At 36.6% G+C, this 19826-nt stretch overlaps 2 protein-coding genes across 4 annotated transcripts; one reads left to right on the plus strand and one right to left on the minus strand.

Moving 5' to 3' along the window:
- The first annotated feature begins 133 nt into the window (after nucleotides 1–133).
- LOC114527079 lies at nucleotides 134–15587 on the plus strand. Of its 2 annotated transcripts, XM_028548672.1 has the most exons (16): nucleotides 134–424; nucleotides 1113–1182; nucleotides 1590–2101; nucleotides 2517–2699; nucleotides 2924–3082; nucleotides 3249–3333; nucleotides 3550–3632; nucleotides 4006–4260; nucleotides 4580–4679; nucleotides 4889–4977; nucleotides 5119–5787; nucleotides 5890–6016; nucleotides 6124–6161; nucleotides 6347–6469; nucleotides 15021–15089; nucleotides 15328–15587. In XM_028548672.1, exons 1-15 carry the CDS (start codon nucleotides 353–355, stop codon nucleotides 15054–15056), a joined length of 2601 nt encoding a protein of 866 aa, XP_028404473.1. In that variant the 5' UTR covers nucleotides 134–352; the 3' UTR covers nucleotides 15057–15089; nucleotides 15328–15587. The 2 variants fall into 2 exon arrangements, with proteins under 2 accessions (XP_028404473.1, XP_028404472.1); XM_028548671.1 differs by having other exon boundaries at nucleotides 15021–15587.
- A 106-nt stretch (nucleotides 15588–15693) lies between these two features.
- On the minus strand, nucleotides 15694–18149 carry LOC114527081 (keratinocyte proline-rich protein-like). 2 transcript variants are annotated; one of them, XM_028548673.1, is made up of 7 exons: nucleotides 17973–18149; nucleotides 17810–17845; nucleotides 17661–17708; nucleotides 17262–17297; nucleotides 16993–17031; nucleotides 16229–16520; nucleotides 15694–15766 (listed from the first exon to the last, which is right to left on the minus strand). In XM_028548673.1, the coding sequence occupies exons 1-6, from the start codon at nucleotides 18117–18119 to the stop codon at nucleotides 16260–16262; spliced, it is 567 nt and encodes a 188-aa protein (XP_028404474.1). In that variant the 5' UTR covers nucleotides 18120–18149; the 3' UTR covers nucleotides 15694–15766; nucleotides 16229–16259. The 2 variants fall into 2 exon arrangements, with proteins under 2 accessions (XP_028404474.1, XP_028404475.1); XM_028548674.1 differs by lacking the exon at nucleotides 15694–15766 and having other exon boundaries at nucleotides 16228–16520.
- Nucleotides 18150–19826: the final 1677 nt, after the last annotated feature.

A 19826-nucleotide genomic window follows, 5' to 3' on the forward strand; every position in this document is an offset into this window, starting at 1 on the left:
CATGTTTTAGTTTTCAAAATTCAAATTTCAAATTTATTTTGTTATATAAAGTATAAGTTGTGAAGGAAGGGACATCCGCAGGTCAGTTTTACCGCCTGCTCGCATTTCGGATTCCAGTTTACAAACAGTACCTTCTTGACAAGATAAGAGTTTTTCACCGCGTGCTTCTTCAAAGCTTTCTGGGAGAAAAAAGGTATTTTACGGCTGGCTTTTAGAAGGAAAAACCTTAACTACACCGCACGAAAACAACCCCTGTGAAAATCTATCGTCGTACCCGTCGATGTATGCTAACATTTAGTCATATCTGGAGAGCAAATTTTGCCACTTTTGTCCACTTCTGCTACTACGAAAAATGGCATCGAATAACATAGCTAACAGTCGAAAAGTGCTAATATCGAATCTACCTCAAAACACTACTTCTAATGTAAGTATTCTGGATTTACGTTTATACCTGTGTTAGTTTAATCGCTATATTACGTGCAAAATTGAAAATTTCCATACAACGTAAATAGCTGTCTGAATGATAGGATATTTCTTATCCCTAAAAGTTATAATGCTCAGTATTTGTTGAATGAAGTAGCCCTGCAATTTTAACAAGCATTTTTTGCAGGGGTTTCCCAATTTGGTCAGGAAATTTCCACCATTTCATAATTTATTATTGAAAATTTCCACCATTTCATTATGTATCATTGAAAATTCCCACCATTTCAATTTCTCATCCATTGAGTAACATGCTAATGGAAGTTGCACCGAATTGAATTAGTACAGAATTGAATTTTTTTGCAGCTGTTCCCACTTGACTTCATCTACAAACATTGCAACATTGAAAAATCTGCTAAATAATATCTCATTTGATAACCTAGACTGCTAGTAAACATATAAATGTAATTGTGAATGTGGGTTTAATATACAAAAAACTCTCAATGTTTTAACCTTTTGGGCTTTGTCAGGATGGTTGTTATTCAGAAACCCTTTGGTCCAAATGATGACCTTTGGGATGTTTGAGGTGACATCTGATGAGGACTTTTTTTGAAAAATATGCAATCCTGCTCCTTGGTTATTTATGTCTTGATCCTAATGTGAAATGTGTTCTACAATTATTTTTTTATTAGGAAATTATTCAAGAGCTTTTCAAATCCCAGAATTTTAAGTACAATGATATAGATTTTCATGGATCATCAGGTATTTACCTAATCTATTACAATTGTGTTCTTGTAATTGTAGAGTTACCTAATTTCTATCCACACACAATCACATATGCTATTGTGTAACAACTCAAAAATATACCCACATGTGGTTCAGCAGTGTTAATATAACTATCCAAGTGCATATAAATATATAATTTAAGATCGGTGTCTTCCATAATTTTTTGAAAAACTATGTGAATCTACAGAGAGTATTTTTATAAATCATTTAAATGGCATGTGAATCTAGTTGAGGAATACTGTAACTATAAAATGGAACTTCTCTAATATGAAGGAACCTTACTCAAAATATGCTTGATACTTCTGCAGTACTGTCAGCATTAACATAAAAGAGGACATTTTTTATGAGGTGTAAATGATTTATATTAATCTTATTCTTTAAAGCCATTGTAACATTGGCAAATGCAAACGAGGCAAAGAGGGCTGCTAAACTCATCAATGGACAATTATTTCGAGGCATAAGAATCTCAGTTATTGAAGCTCCGCCTTCTCAAAAACCAGCCCCATCATCAGGTTCCCTTACTCCTTTTCTCTTGGTTGGAAATCTTTCATTTGACTTCACTGAAAAGCAGTTTAAAGACTTAATGAAACCACATGGTGAAATTAAGAATGCATTCCTTGTTCGGGGTAAAATATCAAAGAAAAGTAAAGGATATGGATTTGTTGAATTTACTCAGATGGCAAGCGCTACTCGTGCAAGAGAACATTTTAAGAAAACGGATGCAAAATATATTGATGGAAGGGCGATACGTATTGAATCAGTATCAGCAAATGTAACTACTGGTGAGGCTAAACATTCGCGCTCTCTCTTTGTTGATAAACTACCAAAGTCATTTGGCGATGATGAAGAAATTATGAATCTATTCAGTACAGCAGGCAATGTCACTTATTGTAAGGCAAGTATTTCAAAATTAAGTTTAACCTTTGGAATTGTAAGAGCAAATGTCTAGACAGAGCTACTCAGTTGGAACATGAATTAGTAAATAGAGTAAAATTGGAGCGTGGATTGCCCATTTTATTATGCACGGCTAGAATGGCCTTTCTAATGCAACAGGCTAACACTGCAGGTTTTGTCAAAAAATAAAGAAAATTCATAATTAATTGGAATAGTCCAGTAACTACACAGACATTTGCTCTAACTTTGCAAGCCAGGCTTTTCTACTTTCTAGTATTTTAGTTTTAAAGTCATGAAGTTTGCAAGAATAAAACACAGGCAATTGCATACTTATCACATGGTGTAGTAATAATTTACAATACATGCTGGCAATTGATTGTGTACTTATCATGTGCATGTTGTGATAATAATTTCAGATTGCAAGGTCCAAGGAAGGACAGCCTCGTGGATATGCTTTGGTAGATTACAAGACTGTTGTGGATGCGGAAAAAGGTCAAGAGCAACTTGATGGAGCTAAAGTTGGTGATTCAAATATACGTGTCTCTTTTTGTCCTCCTGGAAAAACTGCTGAAGAAAAATTTTCTAAATTTGATACTCCGGTAAGCTGCTGTCATAGACTTGATAATATCAAATACATCTACCCTGAAATGGATTTCTTTCAAATAAAATGTGTTGGAAGATGACAATTTTCATCTCTTATGATGTTGCTTGGAAGAATTCTGTTTTCTAACAAGAAACTTTGAACAAGTTCCAAGTGGTAGTGATTCCTTCATATCTAAATCTTAAACTATAAATCAAGATATTTCTGAAATATTTTTGTTAGAACAATCGTCATTCTGGCGGTGGCCGTGGTCAGTTACACCCAGTTCGACCAGGAATGGGTGGTCCTCGTGGTCCTAGATTGCCAAGTTTAATTCCTAGAAACCCAGCACCTTTCCTAAACATGGGAGGTGTCGGCGGAAGACCCGGATTTCCACCACCGGTATGTTGCCGATCAGTCCCAATGCTCTTTGGCAAACGCGTGTTAAGCCCATGTAGTTAGGAATTTGTCTGCAGCGAATTTACAAAGACGGAAGATAATTTCAGCGTTTATTTGTTCAGTTCAGTTTCAGGATAATAATAAATTTTGATGGATTATCTTTTGCCAGGGACCTTTACGTACACCTTTTGGTATTGGCGGTCTACCTGGCATGCCAAGAATGCAACTAATGCGACCAAGACCTCTGTTGTTGGGTACGTTTTTTACCATACATGCTTATTCGTTAAATAAATGACATCGTTGAATGCTAGCTACTGTCCTTTTTCGCAGTTTAAATATAAAAGATAATCAAAAAGACTGTTTGACCTCTTAGATGACAAACTAATCATTATATTAATCTTTGAACGTTTTTAATGGCATCACTCGTGCCTCACGTGATGCAATGGGACGTAACGTCTATTTTTATGCAGGTCCAGGCCCACAACTCAGAGTTCCTCTTGGTCAGTCACTCCTGCGTGGCCCGGGTATTCGTAACGGGCATCCAGGTGTAAAGGTGAGTACTCATACAGAAGTAAAAATTGCCCGTCAATTTCCTTACGGATGTTTGTGAAAGCATCTTCGTCTTCGTCTATTGCACACCATGAAATTTCCACTAAACCCAATGAAGGAAACATTTTCACTGACCTATACAAGCATATATTATCATTATTATGTGCCTAGTATATGTAGGTCAGTGGATTTTTTTGTTATTCTTGAAAGATGTCGTTTTACACGCTTCCCAGTGCGTTGTATGGAACTTGCTCGTCTTGTTTTATCGATCCATCGTATTAGATTTTTACTCCTATAAAGATGCAGCCATTTATTTTTGAGCTAGTCATAAGGTTTTATTGAGGTGATAAACTGAAATAACTTGTTTAACATTTAAGCCTGGACAAGGAGTGAGAAAGAACCGGCCTAACACTAGACCTGGTTTGGCCACACCTCGGCCTGGTAAAAAGCCTGGTAGTAAAACAGGCCAGTCAGCCACAAAAGAAAAAGAAGTCACAAACGATAAAAAGAAAGATCCTGCTGTAGAGAAGAATGTTACCAAAGAGACGTCGAAAGTTTCTGAGAAAGTTTCTGGGAATCAACAACCAGAAGCAAAGAAAGCTGAAGATGGACAAACAAAACAAGAGGAAAAGGTACGTTGTCCGCGAGTTCTTCTTTATTTATGTATAAATTAGCTGAAAAAAAGGCAAGGCAACTAAAGTCTTTATATTCCGATGCTATAGTTATTTCAGTTAAGAAATTATTATTTGTGGCTTTTAACTAAATAATAATGCGGAAGTCTATATAGAATGAGTTTCAAAAATACTCGCGTTTGATAAACGCACTCTTTTTTGTTTACAAAATGTGCAGCATCGCTTTGTGATTACGTTATTTATTGTTCACTTACGGTACAGGAATTTGAAGGTACCGGCATAAACATTGAACTAATAATTGTCCTATTCATTTGAACAGCCCAAAATCTCCATTCCTGATTCAGAAAGTGCGGAACAGAAACGTAGTGAAAGCGCCGTCACAGCAACGACGACTCAGCCTTCGGAAGATGCTGAGAAAGGTATCAATATAGACTGAAATGTAGTTGATGTCTTATATTGGATTTTTTGCTAAATAATGAGATCTGTTTAAAGGTAGTCAAGCTTATCTAACATGTGTCTTGTGAACGGGCTACCCGACGACGCATTTGTAGTTTGAAGAACTCCAACTTTACTGGATTGACGATATTGATTTTATCCTTATTCTTCATTATCAATTGAAATGTTTTAGATCTTCAACCTGTGGTGTTTATGGATACAGAACAGTTAAAACAATTCAGACAATTTCAAGAGCTTATGAAAAAACAAAAAGAGGCCGAGGTAACACGGGTATTTTGTTTCTTGAAACTCGGATAAAATCTGATACAATTTCTTTGAAGTGGAACCACACACTCGCTACATTGCCAAATACAGGACGTAACCGCTGAATGATTGAACTATTTATTGCTTTGTTTAAATTAGAAATCAGGAGATTCAAAGCCAGTTTCTGTGGAAAACCTTGTAAAGGTAGCAAATGAAGAAAACCAGAAGACAGCATCACAGTCAAGTGAGTCTTCCAAGTCTTCAGTGGAGTCAAAGCAGTCACATGATCCCTCAAAACCACAGAAACAAGGAGTGGTGTCTAAACAATTATCCGGACAATCAGAACCAGAAACAAAACTGTCTTCAGCAGCTAGCAAGTTTCTTTCCCCCTCCTCCAAAGCTTCACCCTTGTCAACAGCGGCAGTAAAGCCGTCGCCCATTCAGCCGGCACTCAATAAACCGCTATCCGTGAAGCCGTCGCCCGCCCCCATTAAGCTGTCTTCCTCGTTCGGCATGTCGTCGTCTGTATCGGACAAACATTCTTCACCGACATTCAAACCTTTCTCGGGAGCATCAAAATCTACTTCGGTTGTATCCAAATCATCACCAGTGACAACCAAAACGTCAGCAAGACCAACACAATCAACCCAGCAACCAGCCCAGCGTCAAGAAAGACCAACAAAACCACCCCACAATTCCTATCAACGGCCTTCTCAGCCTCAACAAAGATTCCAAGCGGAGAACCAAAAGTCCATAAAATCTGCCGGGTCTTATGAACGGGAGGAGAAGAACCATAATGACCGGAACTCTTACCAGGATTCAAAGACCGTAAGTATACTCTTAATAAGAAGCTTTAGCAGTGACTACGAGTACGACTATGCGAGTACAAGATACGTAGATTTATTAATCATTGTCTGTATTCACATCTAGGCTTCCTCTGTGTCACGAAATGATAGCCCGTCGTCATCACCGGTTCATCTTCCACTGCCACCAAAACCTTCAATTGCTGCAAACCTTTTACAAAAACTATTTGGTGGAAAATTCCCCAGCGCACAAGGTACACGCAGTAGCTATGTTGGATTTAACATGCATGCAGTTGACATTCATTAAAATATGCCCGAACTATCAAATTTCTAACTAAACCCTTCAAATGTTTATCTTTAGACAACCATGGAGGTGGACAACAAACTAACACAAGCAAGGTAGGAGAGATTTGTGATTCACTGTATATTTTAATTGTAACATTTTTTCTCATATAGCTGCAAGAGCATTAGCCACTTGTAGACTTTTCATGAATTTTTAAAACAAAATTTCACTACTTTGTTTAATTGTTATGAATGCTTTGACGTATTTATCTAAAGCCCGTCGTTAATATTTCTAATTCCAGGCCGACTCTCGCAGTCCTCATGAAAGTTCTTATCAAATTGGTGGAAAATCGAATTCATCTTCCAGTGAAATGTCCCGTGATGCACAATCGCCACGTCAGCATTCCAAGTATGGTTACGATAAGGTATGCTTTTATCTTTGTTTTAGCGAGTTGTCAATATTATTTCTTTGGAAAATGATCTTGTATTACTGTGTTGCCGTTTAAAACAAAAATGTACGCATGCAAGCTCGATGAAATATTTATGTCATTTTACAATCAATACATTTACCGAGGTTCGGACCACAGGTAATGTTGACTTACATATGGTGCATTTAGCTGAAGTACGACTCCCAGCTCTCAACCACAGAACTGCATTTTACTGTCTGCTCACCGTCCGCTTTTTTAGATGCGGATATGTATTTTCTATATTGTCTACGCAGCGATACTTGATATAAGCTTTTTGGGGGGTTAATTTATGCATAGCAACTATGTACGTTACGATTACATGAATTAGAATTCATCCTAGCAAAGCAATTAGATTTGAAGGCAATTAAGTCATGATATCATTTAAAAAGAACAAAGATATATAAGTAAACTTATTAACTTCATAGACGTTTTTTAAGCAAACCAAGCCTCCAGCCTGCAACTCGTTTTTTTTACGTATGTGTTCATATAGTTTCAGCAATCCATAGTTAAATTTTAGATTTTAGACGTTAGAATATACACCAATAGGGTTTTGATGACAATAAAGCATGGCAGGTATAGCACTATATATAAATCTGGATGTACCAGAGCACAAAATGATCACTGGAATATTCATGTTTGATTTTCACGAGACACGAGAAGAATTCTGTGATACAGTATAAATGTACTATATCATGTCTAGGTCAAGGTTTTCACGATAGTAGATTGCAATACTTATAAGTTTATTCTTGTTAAGAATAATAAATTTTCATTATACCACAAGCTTGAACTCTAATCGCCCAGAGAAGAATAGAAAGAATGATATATCTCTCAGTGTTGTTTCTCAATATATCACGGATGGACGTTTTTGAAAACACTCCATAGTCCACGCTGTCTCTTATATTCTTTCATCCCGACACTTATATTACTTACAGTATCTATCGATGATTATTCATTTGTATAAGACATAGCATATTCACTGTAGTCGTATCCTTCATATCCTTCAATTCTTCAAGTTCATCCTTACTAAAATATCCCAAAGATAGGCAGCGTGGCAGCGTCTTCAAACAAATTAGCACATCTAACTCTCCTGACGAAAACCCTCGGGTCGAAACGTTGGGAAGTGGTTTTGTCTATTTTAGGCAGTTGTTATACCACATTTGGTGCTAATATCTCAAAGATAAGTTTGATTTAATGAACGAGATACTCGTTTTGCTTCTTTTCTTACACACATATGTGATTCTACCATCAAACTGCAACTCAGTCAAAAAATGTACAGTATTCTTATCGCATGTACCTTTCACTTTCCCGTTAAAATGTTCTTTTCACTTTTCCTTTTTTCATTTCCAAACTCATATCATGGAGATACGTTCTCTTTTTTTTGTATTTAGTTGTATTTAAGGAACCAAAAGGCATCAAATCCTCTCAAAAATTAATTCTCCTGAGAGTAGGCAGAGTATGAAAATTCAAAAACATTTTTTGAAAAATAATTCCATAGGCTCATACATATAGCTACATTCCGTGAAAAACGTTCTAATAATCTCTCTTAATTACACGTATTGTCCTAACATAATTATATTATTTAAAAATGTCACTTGTTTGCAATGCTTAGACGAAACATTTTACCTCAAAAGTGACAACGCGTAGCTACCAATCAAAACACGTTACCATTAATACTTACAAACAAACTAACATCTCATGTAGTAATAACACACCATATTCAAGTGTGAAAATGTCCGTTCTACTCCAGACATGATGCATGATACTCAATTATGTAAGTTGTACAATCATGTAAGTCGTACATCTTCTATATATCTCACAACACGTGGAAGCTTTGTTATAACGTTTCGTCTGACATTCAGTTCTCTGGTGATCTTCAATAATGTAGAAGGTACTTGGGGAGAAAGTACTTGGAAACTTCATAACGTTATGTGATCGACTGTAAAGTTACATTACTACAAAGTTAAATTACTCAACATATTCCAGAAAATCTATTTACTTCATGCGGATGAATTTGGTCTTATGTACCTACGTGTATACCTATGTGTACCTTTATGTAGGCATCTTTGTACCTTCTTCAGGGTAACGCTGCAGTTTAACGGAACCGTTTTCATTGGTTGAAGCGGATTTTATATAGTAATCGTGGATTCTTTATGCTGTCTTCATGATGTATTTCTGCATTTGTTTATTTTGTGTGTTTCTTTATCCTTGTTGGTTTAAGTGCATGGTGAATGTTTTGTGAATATTCGTTAATATCCTCGTTCGTCAACTCTCATTGACCGTCCTTGTGTTCTAGTTCTTAGTCCCAAATTGCAGTGACAATGTATTACATATTGTTTCTTGACTTCCATTTAATACCGCGTATTTATGTTCTTTTGCGACTACTATATATATAAAAAAAGCATCGTAAGTCGAAGAGTTACATGCGTTTACTCTTGAATTCAACTTAAAAGTGCCTATATAGTGGTTCAATTTAAGCATCACATATTGTCAGTGAATAGATACATGCAATATTAGGATGACTGCACGAGCTGCAATTAAGCTGGTCATCCACTTAATATATTTTTTTATATTAGCGTGTGAGTGACAATGGTAGTAAAATCGGTAACAATGTATACCATCTTATCTTTCACGTTCCGTTACAGACATTCAGATTTTTCCTTGAACTGCTTGATTCATGCAAAAATGTATTGCCACAAGATCAATTTCTTGTACTACGTGAAATAAATGTTGGTTATTAATTTAATTGTTCTGTAGATTTAATGTTTAACTATTAAGTTAAGTCATTGATTATAAAATCACTTCTAACTGAAGTCTTTTAACTATCCATGGTTAAGTTGAAGTCTTTTCTAAAACTTTATAAAGCATTTCACAAAATAGATATTATAGCTGATTTATTAGTATTATACAGTGAATTATGTAGTTACTTTGAGCATTTCTTTCAAGTGTGCCACTTGAATTTTGTTTTGTAAGTTTACTTGAATGATTTGCATGATTCCAAACATGCAATGACATCCCAATTTTCTCCACAGTTGCATAATGTATGAATACATGAATATGTTCGCATAACTATTATTGGTTTTGCATAGAATATCGCTTGGTTTTAAGTACATACTGGTCAATATAGATGTTATATTATATAGATTTTTAGATACAACTATTGATAACAATCATGCAACTGCAATTGTGCATGTAAAGGCTTTCGTGAAAGGCATTTTACAAAGGAAAGGATGAAAATCAGTTTCGTCAAAGTTCGCTTAATAAATATACACCCAATGGCAGTTTGGATAGAATTTTAGGCAAGGCTATAAACGTCTGGTTTTGGGGGCAAACTCGCCATTATTAATTTCAATATTGTCAATATTGTTTACACAAAAATGTATAACATGATAGCGAGACATTAAGGCAGATACTGTATCATTCATTAAAAAACAAACCTCATATGGTGAATTTAATATTCTAGAGTCCCTCTGGTAACGTTACGATATAGTCAATGTCTTGATATGTTCTATCAAATATATTAACAATAAGTCAAAAAATATTTAAAACAATATCACCATACATCAATAAGATTTAATTATTCCAGCTCCAGAAACTCGAACTGACGTTTCGCATGTTTTTATTTTTAAGCAATTATCATCTCGCTATTTTTGCAAATTGATTGCAGTTATGATTAAGTACTTCAGGACAACAAATGTTGTAACTTTTTGAATTACTTTGTTGCTTCAAAACAGCCGTGTTCTCTGAGTCATCCCATTTCAAAATGTAGTCAATGTTCATAAACAACCATTTTAAATCATGATTATACTAACCAAAGTATTCCTACAAATTTAAAATTCCCAGAGTGCAAGGCGGGAACACCAAGACGTAAAACGTTTTGCCGCCACTACACGCATATTCATAACTATATTATCTGACAAATTTTCCACGCAGCAATATCAGAATACAGATGGTCGAGATTATGAATTAAAACGTTCGCCTGTCAATGTGAGAGAAAATCAGGCTCCATCACAAAGCAACCTGCGGTCGCGGTACACTTTACCTGAACGGTTACCACATGCACGAGGAAATGATGAAGCAGCAGCAGCAACAAGAAGAACCAAAAACAAACATATCCAAGACCGCGTTCTGATTTACATCCTAGACAGGATGCTCCACCTCAGAGAGATATGAAAGCTCCGTATGATACTTTTCAGTCGCGTGGTCCAGTAGAATCACGAGACTCTCATCGTGAAATGCGTTCAACCCGTGACACAGTTCCCCCACGTAATGTGGCATCTCTTCGTGATATATTGCCACCACGTGATAATTCTCCAAACGTGCGTGAGAACTTACCACCACGTGACAGACCACCACGTGACCACTTGCAACGTGATTTACCTCCACGTGACGTCTCCTCCCGCAATTTGCCACCTCACGATATATTACCTCGTAACTTGCCACCACGTGACGCATCACCGCGTAACTTGCCACCACGTGACGCATCACCCCGTAACTTTCCACCACGTGATGCATCACCCCGTAACTTCCCACCACGTGATGCATCACCCCGTAACTTTCCACCACGTGATGCATCACCCCGTAACTTTCCACCACGTGATGCATCACCCCGTAACTTTCCACCGCGTGATTTTCCTCATGATGTTTCTTCACACGATTTCCCCCCACGTGGTATGCCCCCACGTGATGATAGATCAGCACGTGATCCCTATATTCGTGATCTTGACAACCAACGTGAACCTTTTCCGTACGATAATTCCCCATCTCGTTACCAGTCCTCCTCACGAGAGGCGTTGGACCGAGCCCGTTTTGAAAGATCAATGGGACCAGGGCCACATGATTCAAGAGGTGATTATCCACCATATCGAGGAGAGCAAGATTCTCGTTATGGACGTGATTTGCCGCCGCGTGAGCCTGCACGTTACCCCATGGAGGGACCTCAGAGTAAGCGTCCGCGATACTAGGATACAAGCTCTTTCTTAACCAAATTCTTTGTGTACAGAGAAACTGATCAACTCTGACTAGCTCTAGTTGTCGTTGTGTTTAGAGTATTATTGAGTTTTCCCTTTTCATATATTCCATTTGACAATGTTCCGACGAATACAACAAATGTTTGAGCGTCATTTTATTTTATTAGCCATGTATTTGGTTACTTTTAGCTAAAGAGATTTCTATATATCTTGTAAAGCGTGATACAATAGTATCGTGAATTTTATTTGTCATTCATGTGCATTATACGTTTTAGAAAATGGTAAATCAATTTTGCAAGGTTTTGCGATTTCGTATAATTTTCATAATTGATGTAATATCCGATTAATAGATCGATTTTAAATTGTTTCCACGCGTTTAGTTTTGTTTCGACCAACACGACAGAAGTTCACGTAATATTGAATATAATAAACGCTTTTACTTTGCGATTTTCGAAGTAACTGCTGAATTTTCTCTAACGAATTAAGGGCCTTTGGCCAAGGTTATACGTCGCATTTTGGTCGCGTCGAATGCAAATCAAACAATAGATAATAAGATAGTAACCTTATTAACATCTCATTATCTATTGTTTGAGTCCTTTAGCATTTAAATCGTGACCAAGATCCCATTCGTTCTGAAACAAGTTTACCGTTGAAAAATTTGATGCTTTTTAAATATGAAGGCAAACGGACGAATTTAAGTACAGGCAGTTCAAATATAATAGGCATATGGTTATTCGTGAAAGCACCCACCTCTCTCAGGATTCAGTTCTAAAGGATCCCTCTTTTGCTTTAAAATGAATAAACAAGTTAAATAATGTCGCTGATGCAGCCAGCCTTCTTATACACATGATCGAGAGTGTGCTCCATTTTAAATGAGAATATCCCGTGTCGTGCTATTAAAAGGTAAGATCTTGAGTATTTTTTGTCCTGTCTGCAATTTTCAAACGCTTATAAATAGACCAATCTTGCGTTATAGTAAAAAAAACAAATGGTTCTCTTAAAATTGACACAAGAATGACTTTAACCTTTACTTCGCCGTACTTTGATTAGAAGAAAGTACATTATGCGACCTAGTTGGCAGTCGATTCTCCGCATTTATATTCTCAATGACTCTTTCTACTTTCTCTACCATGTCCATGCAGTGTTTATCGTTGCTGTGCTCGAGAAATGGCGTCATTGGCCATCAAGGTGGAGGAGGAGAATATGGGTAACCTCCAACCTAGCATCTTTGCATGGAAGATGGCTTTCTTATTAAAGAATGGTTATTTATCATTGTATTTACCATGCAATCATTGCTTGCATTCTAAGGATCTCTGAATCCATCGTTCGGCATGACAACTGTTAGAAGAATCGTGCAAGAATATAATTGGCGTGTTTAGCTTTTACATCATCAAGAAATTATTTGATGGTGTTTTAAATATAGACTGATCTTAAGTATGCACGTATATAGTTGCATTACATCTGATGAAATTATCTTCTGGTGTTCTGCCTAACCCTCTTTAATGATTGACCTAAAAAACAATGCAAGTATAGACCTTGGTAACGATTTCGTTGGAGTGTACCTATGCTGCCAGCAGAATCAGAACATGTCCTGGTAACTATATTCGCCGCCATTTTGGTGCTTCAAATTCGCTATTTCCATTGGCTACACTTCTTTAGTGAATGTGCCATTTTTTCATGCATGTCCATTATTATTGAACATGAATATCGACGGTTTTTCTCGATTCTCATTGGGCAAAAACTGTTTTTCTCAATTGCACACTGTCCTGCATGTCCTCGAGGAGCCGTGTCGGTCACGCATCATAAAAAAAGTCACTTTGCATGTTTTTTAAAACACGAACACCGTGGGTTGACATTTGGCTGCCATTAAATGTTCACTAAAATGATATTAATGAAAGAATAGCACTTGTTCTAGAAGTTATAATAAAAAAAATAGCACTTGTGTTTGCCCATGAACTTATAGTATCACTTTTGCACGTTACGCACTCTATATTAGTCCGTCACAAGCTTTTCTAACATTGCAATAAAAGTAAATTGGAACAGAAAAAAAATTGTTAAAAAACTTTTGCATCTGCATCAAAACAAGCGATGTGGAAAAGACCTTAATATATTTTGTTTGGTAAAAGATTAGACAGAATTTATGAAGTCTCGTATACACAAATATATGCTGCATGGCAATGCGAAGAAAAGGGATTCCGTCATGTTGCCGGTAAGAGATATATTTCTACATAAAGCCTTGATCACATTTACCCAAAGTGTTGCGCAATAGACCTTTTGTGATTTGATTGCATTACCTTCCATTGATCAAAAAGTAGTCTATAATGCAAAAGGTCTATTTATCTATTAGGAAAATATGATCGCACATAGTGGAGCGTAAACATAGCTTCTTGAATGGAAAAAAAAAGGAAGATACGTACCTCTGTAAATTAGTAAAACTTTTGAAGCCCCTAAACCTGTTTACCAATAGTTGGTTAGTCCTAAAACTCTTCTAAAACAAATTGTCGATGTTCAAATTTAGCGGTCTCAATCTCTACGTTTATAGCTTAAATAGCATTTGCTGGCTTTCTTTACTTTGTCATTAACTAGTATGGCTTGGGCTTGGTCAAGGAAATATGTTCCGGCAAGTTTCGGTGAATGAGTATACGCTGCATATAGCTATGCACGCGAAACAGTGCCGGCAAATATACCCGCTTGTCAAGATGGCTTTTCACAAGCGAAATATTTCAGATATATTTCAAAGTTTGCTACAAAAATTTGTAAGCGCGCATTCAAAAGTTCTCCCATACTGTTCCCGTTCAATATATTCGTCTGATGTATGTTAACAACCTCCCACAACCAGTAAATTGATTCAGTCGGCGGTGAGGAAAAGAGAAACATAATTTTGTAGTTTCTTTTAAAAACGCTTGAGTTGTTTGTGGCTAATGGAACGAAGAGACCGTTTATGAGCGATGTTAATTGCTGCACCTAAAACATGCAGGCATGTTTTTTTCAATACAAGCTGTAACAATATTGGCATCCATGTTTGTGGAGACCATGCAGTGGGTTTAACACAAATTGTTGAATCTAGGGAACAAGCGTTGTTACCAGTGTATGCATGGAATCACAACGCCAACTTAGCCAAGGGCAGCGAGGGAGAGAGATGGACATTTTATTGAAATAGAAAGTCGAACTTTGCTAGAATGAACTGGTCTATATTATAGGAACGGTCAAATATATATGTACAAAATGTTATACCTGACTGAATAACGAGCAATGCATATATATGCAACTTTAGACACTAGTATATGAGCCGTTTATTGATTTGGCACCATTCGCCAAAATGTGTTGACTAAGCAATCCAGGGGATTGCCTCCCAGGGAATTGCTAGCCCAGCGTTTGAGATTGCCCCAATCAGGCCTCAAATTTTCTTCATCAAAGGCCGCTTTTCCAACCTGATCCCCAGGGTCTTCTTGGTGACCCTAAGTCCAAATGGTCAAAACGGTCACATGCATAAATCGAAATATTTTCATTGTACCAAAATTATATTTATTTTTTATTTGTAGAATCTTGAAAATTCTGTCATATGTTGTCATGGCTAATTTTCTGAGGATAAAACGAAGAGCTATAGCTAGGTGCGTTTGAAAATGGGAAGGTAATGTATAAGCAGGTAATATAAGGTAATTCATTTTCAAAAGTTAAAATTGTAGAATAAACTTCTCCCGTTGGGTAGTTCCATTAGATTCAACCCTTATGCAAGTATTATCCTGCAATTAGCCATGATTCTGGTAAAGCGTCATGGTCCTAGTAGAAGTATTAAATATGCTATTAAATGTCATAATGATAATAAGCTCTTTAATAATCCACCTTAAGGTAAATAAGTAAGGTGATATGCATGGTCTGGTGAAACTTCACAATCTTTGGTCACCAACCCCAGGTATAAATGGATGGCATGCCGGAGGAAATACCGTTTTGAAAAATCAACAGTTTTGAAAAATGGTCTTTAAAACTTGTTAGAAACGGCTTTTGTGTTTTTTTGGGTGGATTTCCATCGCCGCGGACTAAATTCAGACCTTAAGGTAAACATATTGTCCAGTATAATTACACCCATGACATTTTTAACACACATGTCCTGCACTAAAAATATACAGTAAGTGTGTGGATGAAATGACGCCAATATATCTTAAGTGAATCACAAAAGTCGATGACAATGTATTTAATGCTCAGTAAGATTTATTTCTTTTTCAACTACATTTTTTTTGTTATTTTCTATGCTTCTCTTTGATATTTTTCGTCTTTATTATTTCTTTGCCTGTAGAAAGAGAATAATTTCATGTACAAAGATGAACTTGAATATTTGTTAAACTTTTCTCTGAACGCTTGGATATATTTTCGGTACTTTACAATATTTTGCAGCTAAACTAGGCAATTTTGAAATTCCCTTTTTGTCGCCTAAATCAAAAGTAAGTCTATTATGCAAGTGGTCCATTTAAACGGAATACAAAGTGAGTAGCTTATATTCATGCATACACGAGCAATTTTTGCTCGTATGACGCTGACGATAGCACTAGATCTCCAAATGTAACACGTTTTACATAACCAAAACATTTATCAACCGATCTAATTAACTGTGCGATATTCCATTTTGTGTCAAGACAAATAAAATAAAAGTAATTTAAAAATAGTTTTGGCGCTGCTTTGTAAAATAGGAATTTGCTTTGCCTACGATGATTTTTTCAAGATGTGTATAATATGGCTATATATGTGCACAAACCTGTTTAATTGGGGATACCATTGATACTGAACTAGTCTTCAGAAGGGTTTGTTCTTGGTTCTCCAGTAGGTCTTGGTTCTCCAGTGGGTCTTGGTCGTCCACTGGGTCTTGGTCGTCCACTGGGTCTTGGTCGCCAACTGGGTCTTGGTCGTCCACTGGGTCTTGGTCGTCCACTGGGTCTTGGTCTTCGACAGGGTTTTCCACTGGGTCTTGGTCTTCCACTGGGTCTTGGTCCTCGACTGGGTGTTTCAGTGGCTGTTTGTTCTTCGTCTTCCTCCTTGGCACTTTCCTTCTATTCAGGGTCCGCGAAAAAAATTAAACATCATTTGAGTGTTAGAAAATATCAGAGCAACTATCAGCCATCGTCATGAATCACTTTTGTATTTTATTTACAAGACTCTCACGCTCGGTTTTGGCAGTTCCTGCGTGATTCTCCGTAACGTAACGTAGAGAATTCTCGCCGGAGGCCGATAGTTCCCTAACCGAAACCCCTCTGGCATTTACTGGTCACTGGTAGACCTTTCTGTTCTAGGAAAGAAACCTTCCTGTTTTAGGACTGAGGTTAATTTTCCAAGGAAGGCAAACCCTAAATATTCTGATGATGTCACCTGGCTTAATTTGGAATTAAATGAATTACCCGGGCAGTACTGGGTTAAATATCTACCTAATATCATTTAGTTACCAGGGTTCAGGGAAATTGCTAAATTGTGGCTAAAATTTTGAGATGGCACAGATTTCTCCTCAGAATAAAAATTTCTTTCTACCTTGGCCTTGCATATCTTCAAATCCGGTTTAAATTTGCACTAAAAATAGAAGAATATGAATTTATTTAACCATGCAAGCGAATTGTACCAAACTGCTATCAAAACATCTTTTTATACGGCTAGTGCAAAAAGTTTAGACCTTTCTTCCCATACTGAAATCAAACGCGGAAAACCTTGTGTGTTACACAAACATTTTGCTATGAATGCGTGCCCGCAGTTCGTGTATATTTTACTTGCATATCTTTTTAATAAGGTATTCTTTAACTTACCAAAAGTTTTTTTGCACATTTAGGGTGGCGTTTGCACTAGAAAAAGTCAGTGAAAATGCTGTTATTGCACGAAAAACCTAATCTCTGCAGTGGCGTAGCTAGCATCGATAATTGGGGGGGGGGTATATTAATACAAAAGAAATTGATAATGCAGAACATGAATATAGAATATCGCTCCCCCCTGAAAAAACCCCTCAGTTTAAGATCGAGAAGATTGCCATTTACCGACATGCATTGTGTCAAAACGGTTTGCTGATTTACCCGCTGACGTTTCAATATGGCAATTTCAATATTGCATGCATAAAGTCAAGGTCTCAGTGAAATGGGCAACTTCTTGCAATGCAACTTTAGAGCCATTGATAGAAATCACACTTGCGAGTTGCGCGGCCTGTCTATTACCTGCTTGATCTTTTCGCAGACGTCAGGTTTATCATCTCCGCCACAGATCTGCAATGATGTATGAATTGTTAGATTTCTATATAAGTTTATTCACATACAGACAATGCTGCAAGAATGGGCGAGAAGGGCTTCGAGGGTACTATATTTACCTTTTTGATAGCTTTCTTTATTGCAAGACGTACCAGCTGTAAAATGTTACAAGTTAGAGTTTAGATGAAAATACAATTTGAAGAGAATTTGTTCCGTTTTAAGGTGGTGCAATGTGGCTTTGTGAGGCTGCATGTGCAAATGTACAACATTTATTTACCGTACCTTTTTTTTGGGATTTTTCGCATCTTCGTACTCTTCATCAAATTCCTCCTCAACTTCATCGAGACTGAATTCGTAGTCTTCTTCTGCGCTTACAAAAGCACAGAATCCAACCAAGAGAATTAACAACGCTAAAGTCCTCATATTCATATAGTCTTGTTATACTCGCAAAGTATTTTGTGAAGTTGATAGCGGCGACAGCCCTCTTTTATACCCTGCATGAAATGCTCATAAACTGTGTTGGTAATTGGAAATGTAAACTAAAACCAGCTGAATCCAACACAATTTTATTGCGTTGGTTTTTGGTAAACATTTTGGTTGTAAATAACTCTCGCTGCATGGCAACATTTAATGAGCAAACCCAAAAATATTAAAATTGGAGCAATTTATACTCAGTCGGCGGGCATTTTTGTCATGCAGGACAAGCATGCGAGCATTTTCGGTTGCTTGGGAAGCATACTGTAATGTCCTTTGGGTGGAGAAAAGAAATATTGAGTTTTTAACATGTATTAAAAAATTGCTCAAAAAAATTGTTTAAAAGAATCCACAGAATGTTCAACTCGCAGTGCGTTCTTGCATATCCCAAACGGCCAAAGCGTTTTTCACGCCGGAGATGTTTTACCAGGGTTAAATAATGCTACATTGTCACTTGTCAGGAAAGTTCTGAAGAATTCTTGTGAATGAGAGAAAATAACAACAGATGCCTTCAAAATCTCCCGGCTTAAATGAAAAAAAAGCAATTATTTTGCGTGCATGCACGACTGTTTCGGTTAAGGCTAACTTGCCTGAAGCCAAGCAATATATATCAGCAAGTTATATCTAGCCATTACATGGATGTAAAAATACATAAAAAGCTACATGTGGACTTATTAGCTTTCGACACTCTTCGCTAATTCGACACATGTAACGTTGACCGCGATGTAACAGATTGTTGATATCTGTGTTACAGTACGAAGTACGATTAATTTGCATGCGACACAAAGTTGCCAGCTTTTTTCTATAATGAAAGAAGATATATATATATATATATATATATATATATATATATATATATATATATATATATATAAATTATATATATATCTTTCCCTCCATGGTATGAACGGTGTCTATTCCTCACGACCTAAATTCTGATTTTGTATCTATAGATGTAAGAATAATACAATTGCTCTTAACTGCAACTAATGGGCGTGCATGGAGAAATTATTAGAGGTTTAGACAAGTTATTAGGTTTGCGCACGGTATAACTGATTTATTGCAATGCAGGCACGTTTTTTCATGTAATAAGTAACTAAACTAATATTGATTTAACATATCGCCGTGCTAAATATTGAATTTAATGTATATTTTTTCTTCCCAATAAACTTCCCATTAAACAGTCAGTCTGTGGTTAAACGTAAATGCCTTTTGGGTACCTTGAACTACGATTATACGCCATGTCATATCAATGTGTGCTATTGTCGACCATGCAAGTTATGCTTGGCCATGCATGCATAACAAACCACACTCGGATAAACAAAGAAATCTTGCCGATCTAAGACATGAGCTATATAAGTTAAAACAGGACACAAAAGCACTAAAATGTAGCAGCTGAACACATTCAGTGATCTTATTACGCGTTTATGAAAAAACGAGTCAACATTACGAAATTACCAATATTTGCCAATGAGCTTTAAATTTCATGTCGTTAGACTATACCAAACAAAGCAAAAAAAAACATATTTACATATTAGAGCATTCTGTAATTTGAAATAGCATCTAACCACATAAAATAGTGGTTTGTACAGCTTTCTTTCTTATATTATAAATTTATATTTTATAGTTTTAACCCTTTTGGAATTACTGTGCGCTTTATAC

This window comes from Dendronephthya gigantea, unplaced genomic scaffold (genome assembly GCF_004324835.1).
Source record: "Dendronephthya gigantea isolate DGI-Jeju-01 unplaced genomic scaffold, DenGig_1.0 000043F, whole genome shotgun sequence".
In the NCBI taxonomy this organism is placed as follows: Eukaryota; Metazoa; Cnidaria; class Anthozoa; order Malacalcyonacea; family Nephtheidae; genus Dendronephthya; species Dendronephthya gigantea.

Coding starts and splice junctions, on each gene's coding strand:
- LOC114527079 (XM_028548671.1), top strand. CDS start 353: ATGGCATCGAATAACATAGCTAACAGTCGAAAAGTGCTAATATCGAAT. Junction 425..1,112: donor CTCAAAACACTACTTCTAAT/GTAAGTATTCTG, acceptor TTTTTTTATTAG/GAAATTATTCAAGAGCTTTT. Junction 6,470..15,020: donor CCAAGTATGGTTACGATAAG/GTATGCTTTTAT, acceptor TTTTATTTGTAG/AATCTTGAAAATTCTGTCAT.
- LOC114527081 (XM_028548673.1), bottom strand. CDS start 18,119: ATGAATATGAGGACTTTAGCGTTGTTAATTCTCTTGGTTGGATTCTGT. Junction 17,709..17,809: donor TAAAGAAAGCTATCAAAAAG/GTAAATATAGTA, acceptor ACATCATTGCAG/ATCTGTGGCGGAGATGATAA. Junction 16,521..16,992: donor TGAAGATATGCAAGGCCAAG/GTAGAAAGAAAT, acceptor GACCCTGAATAG/AAGGAAAGTGCCAAGGAGGA.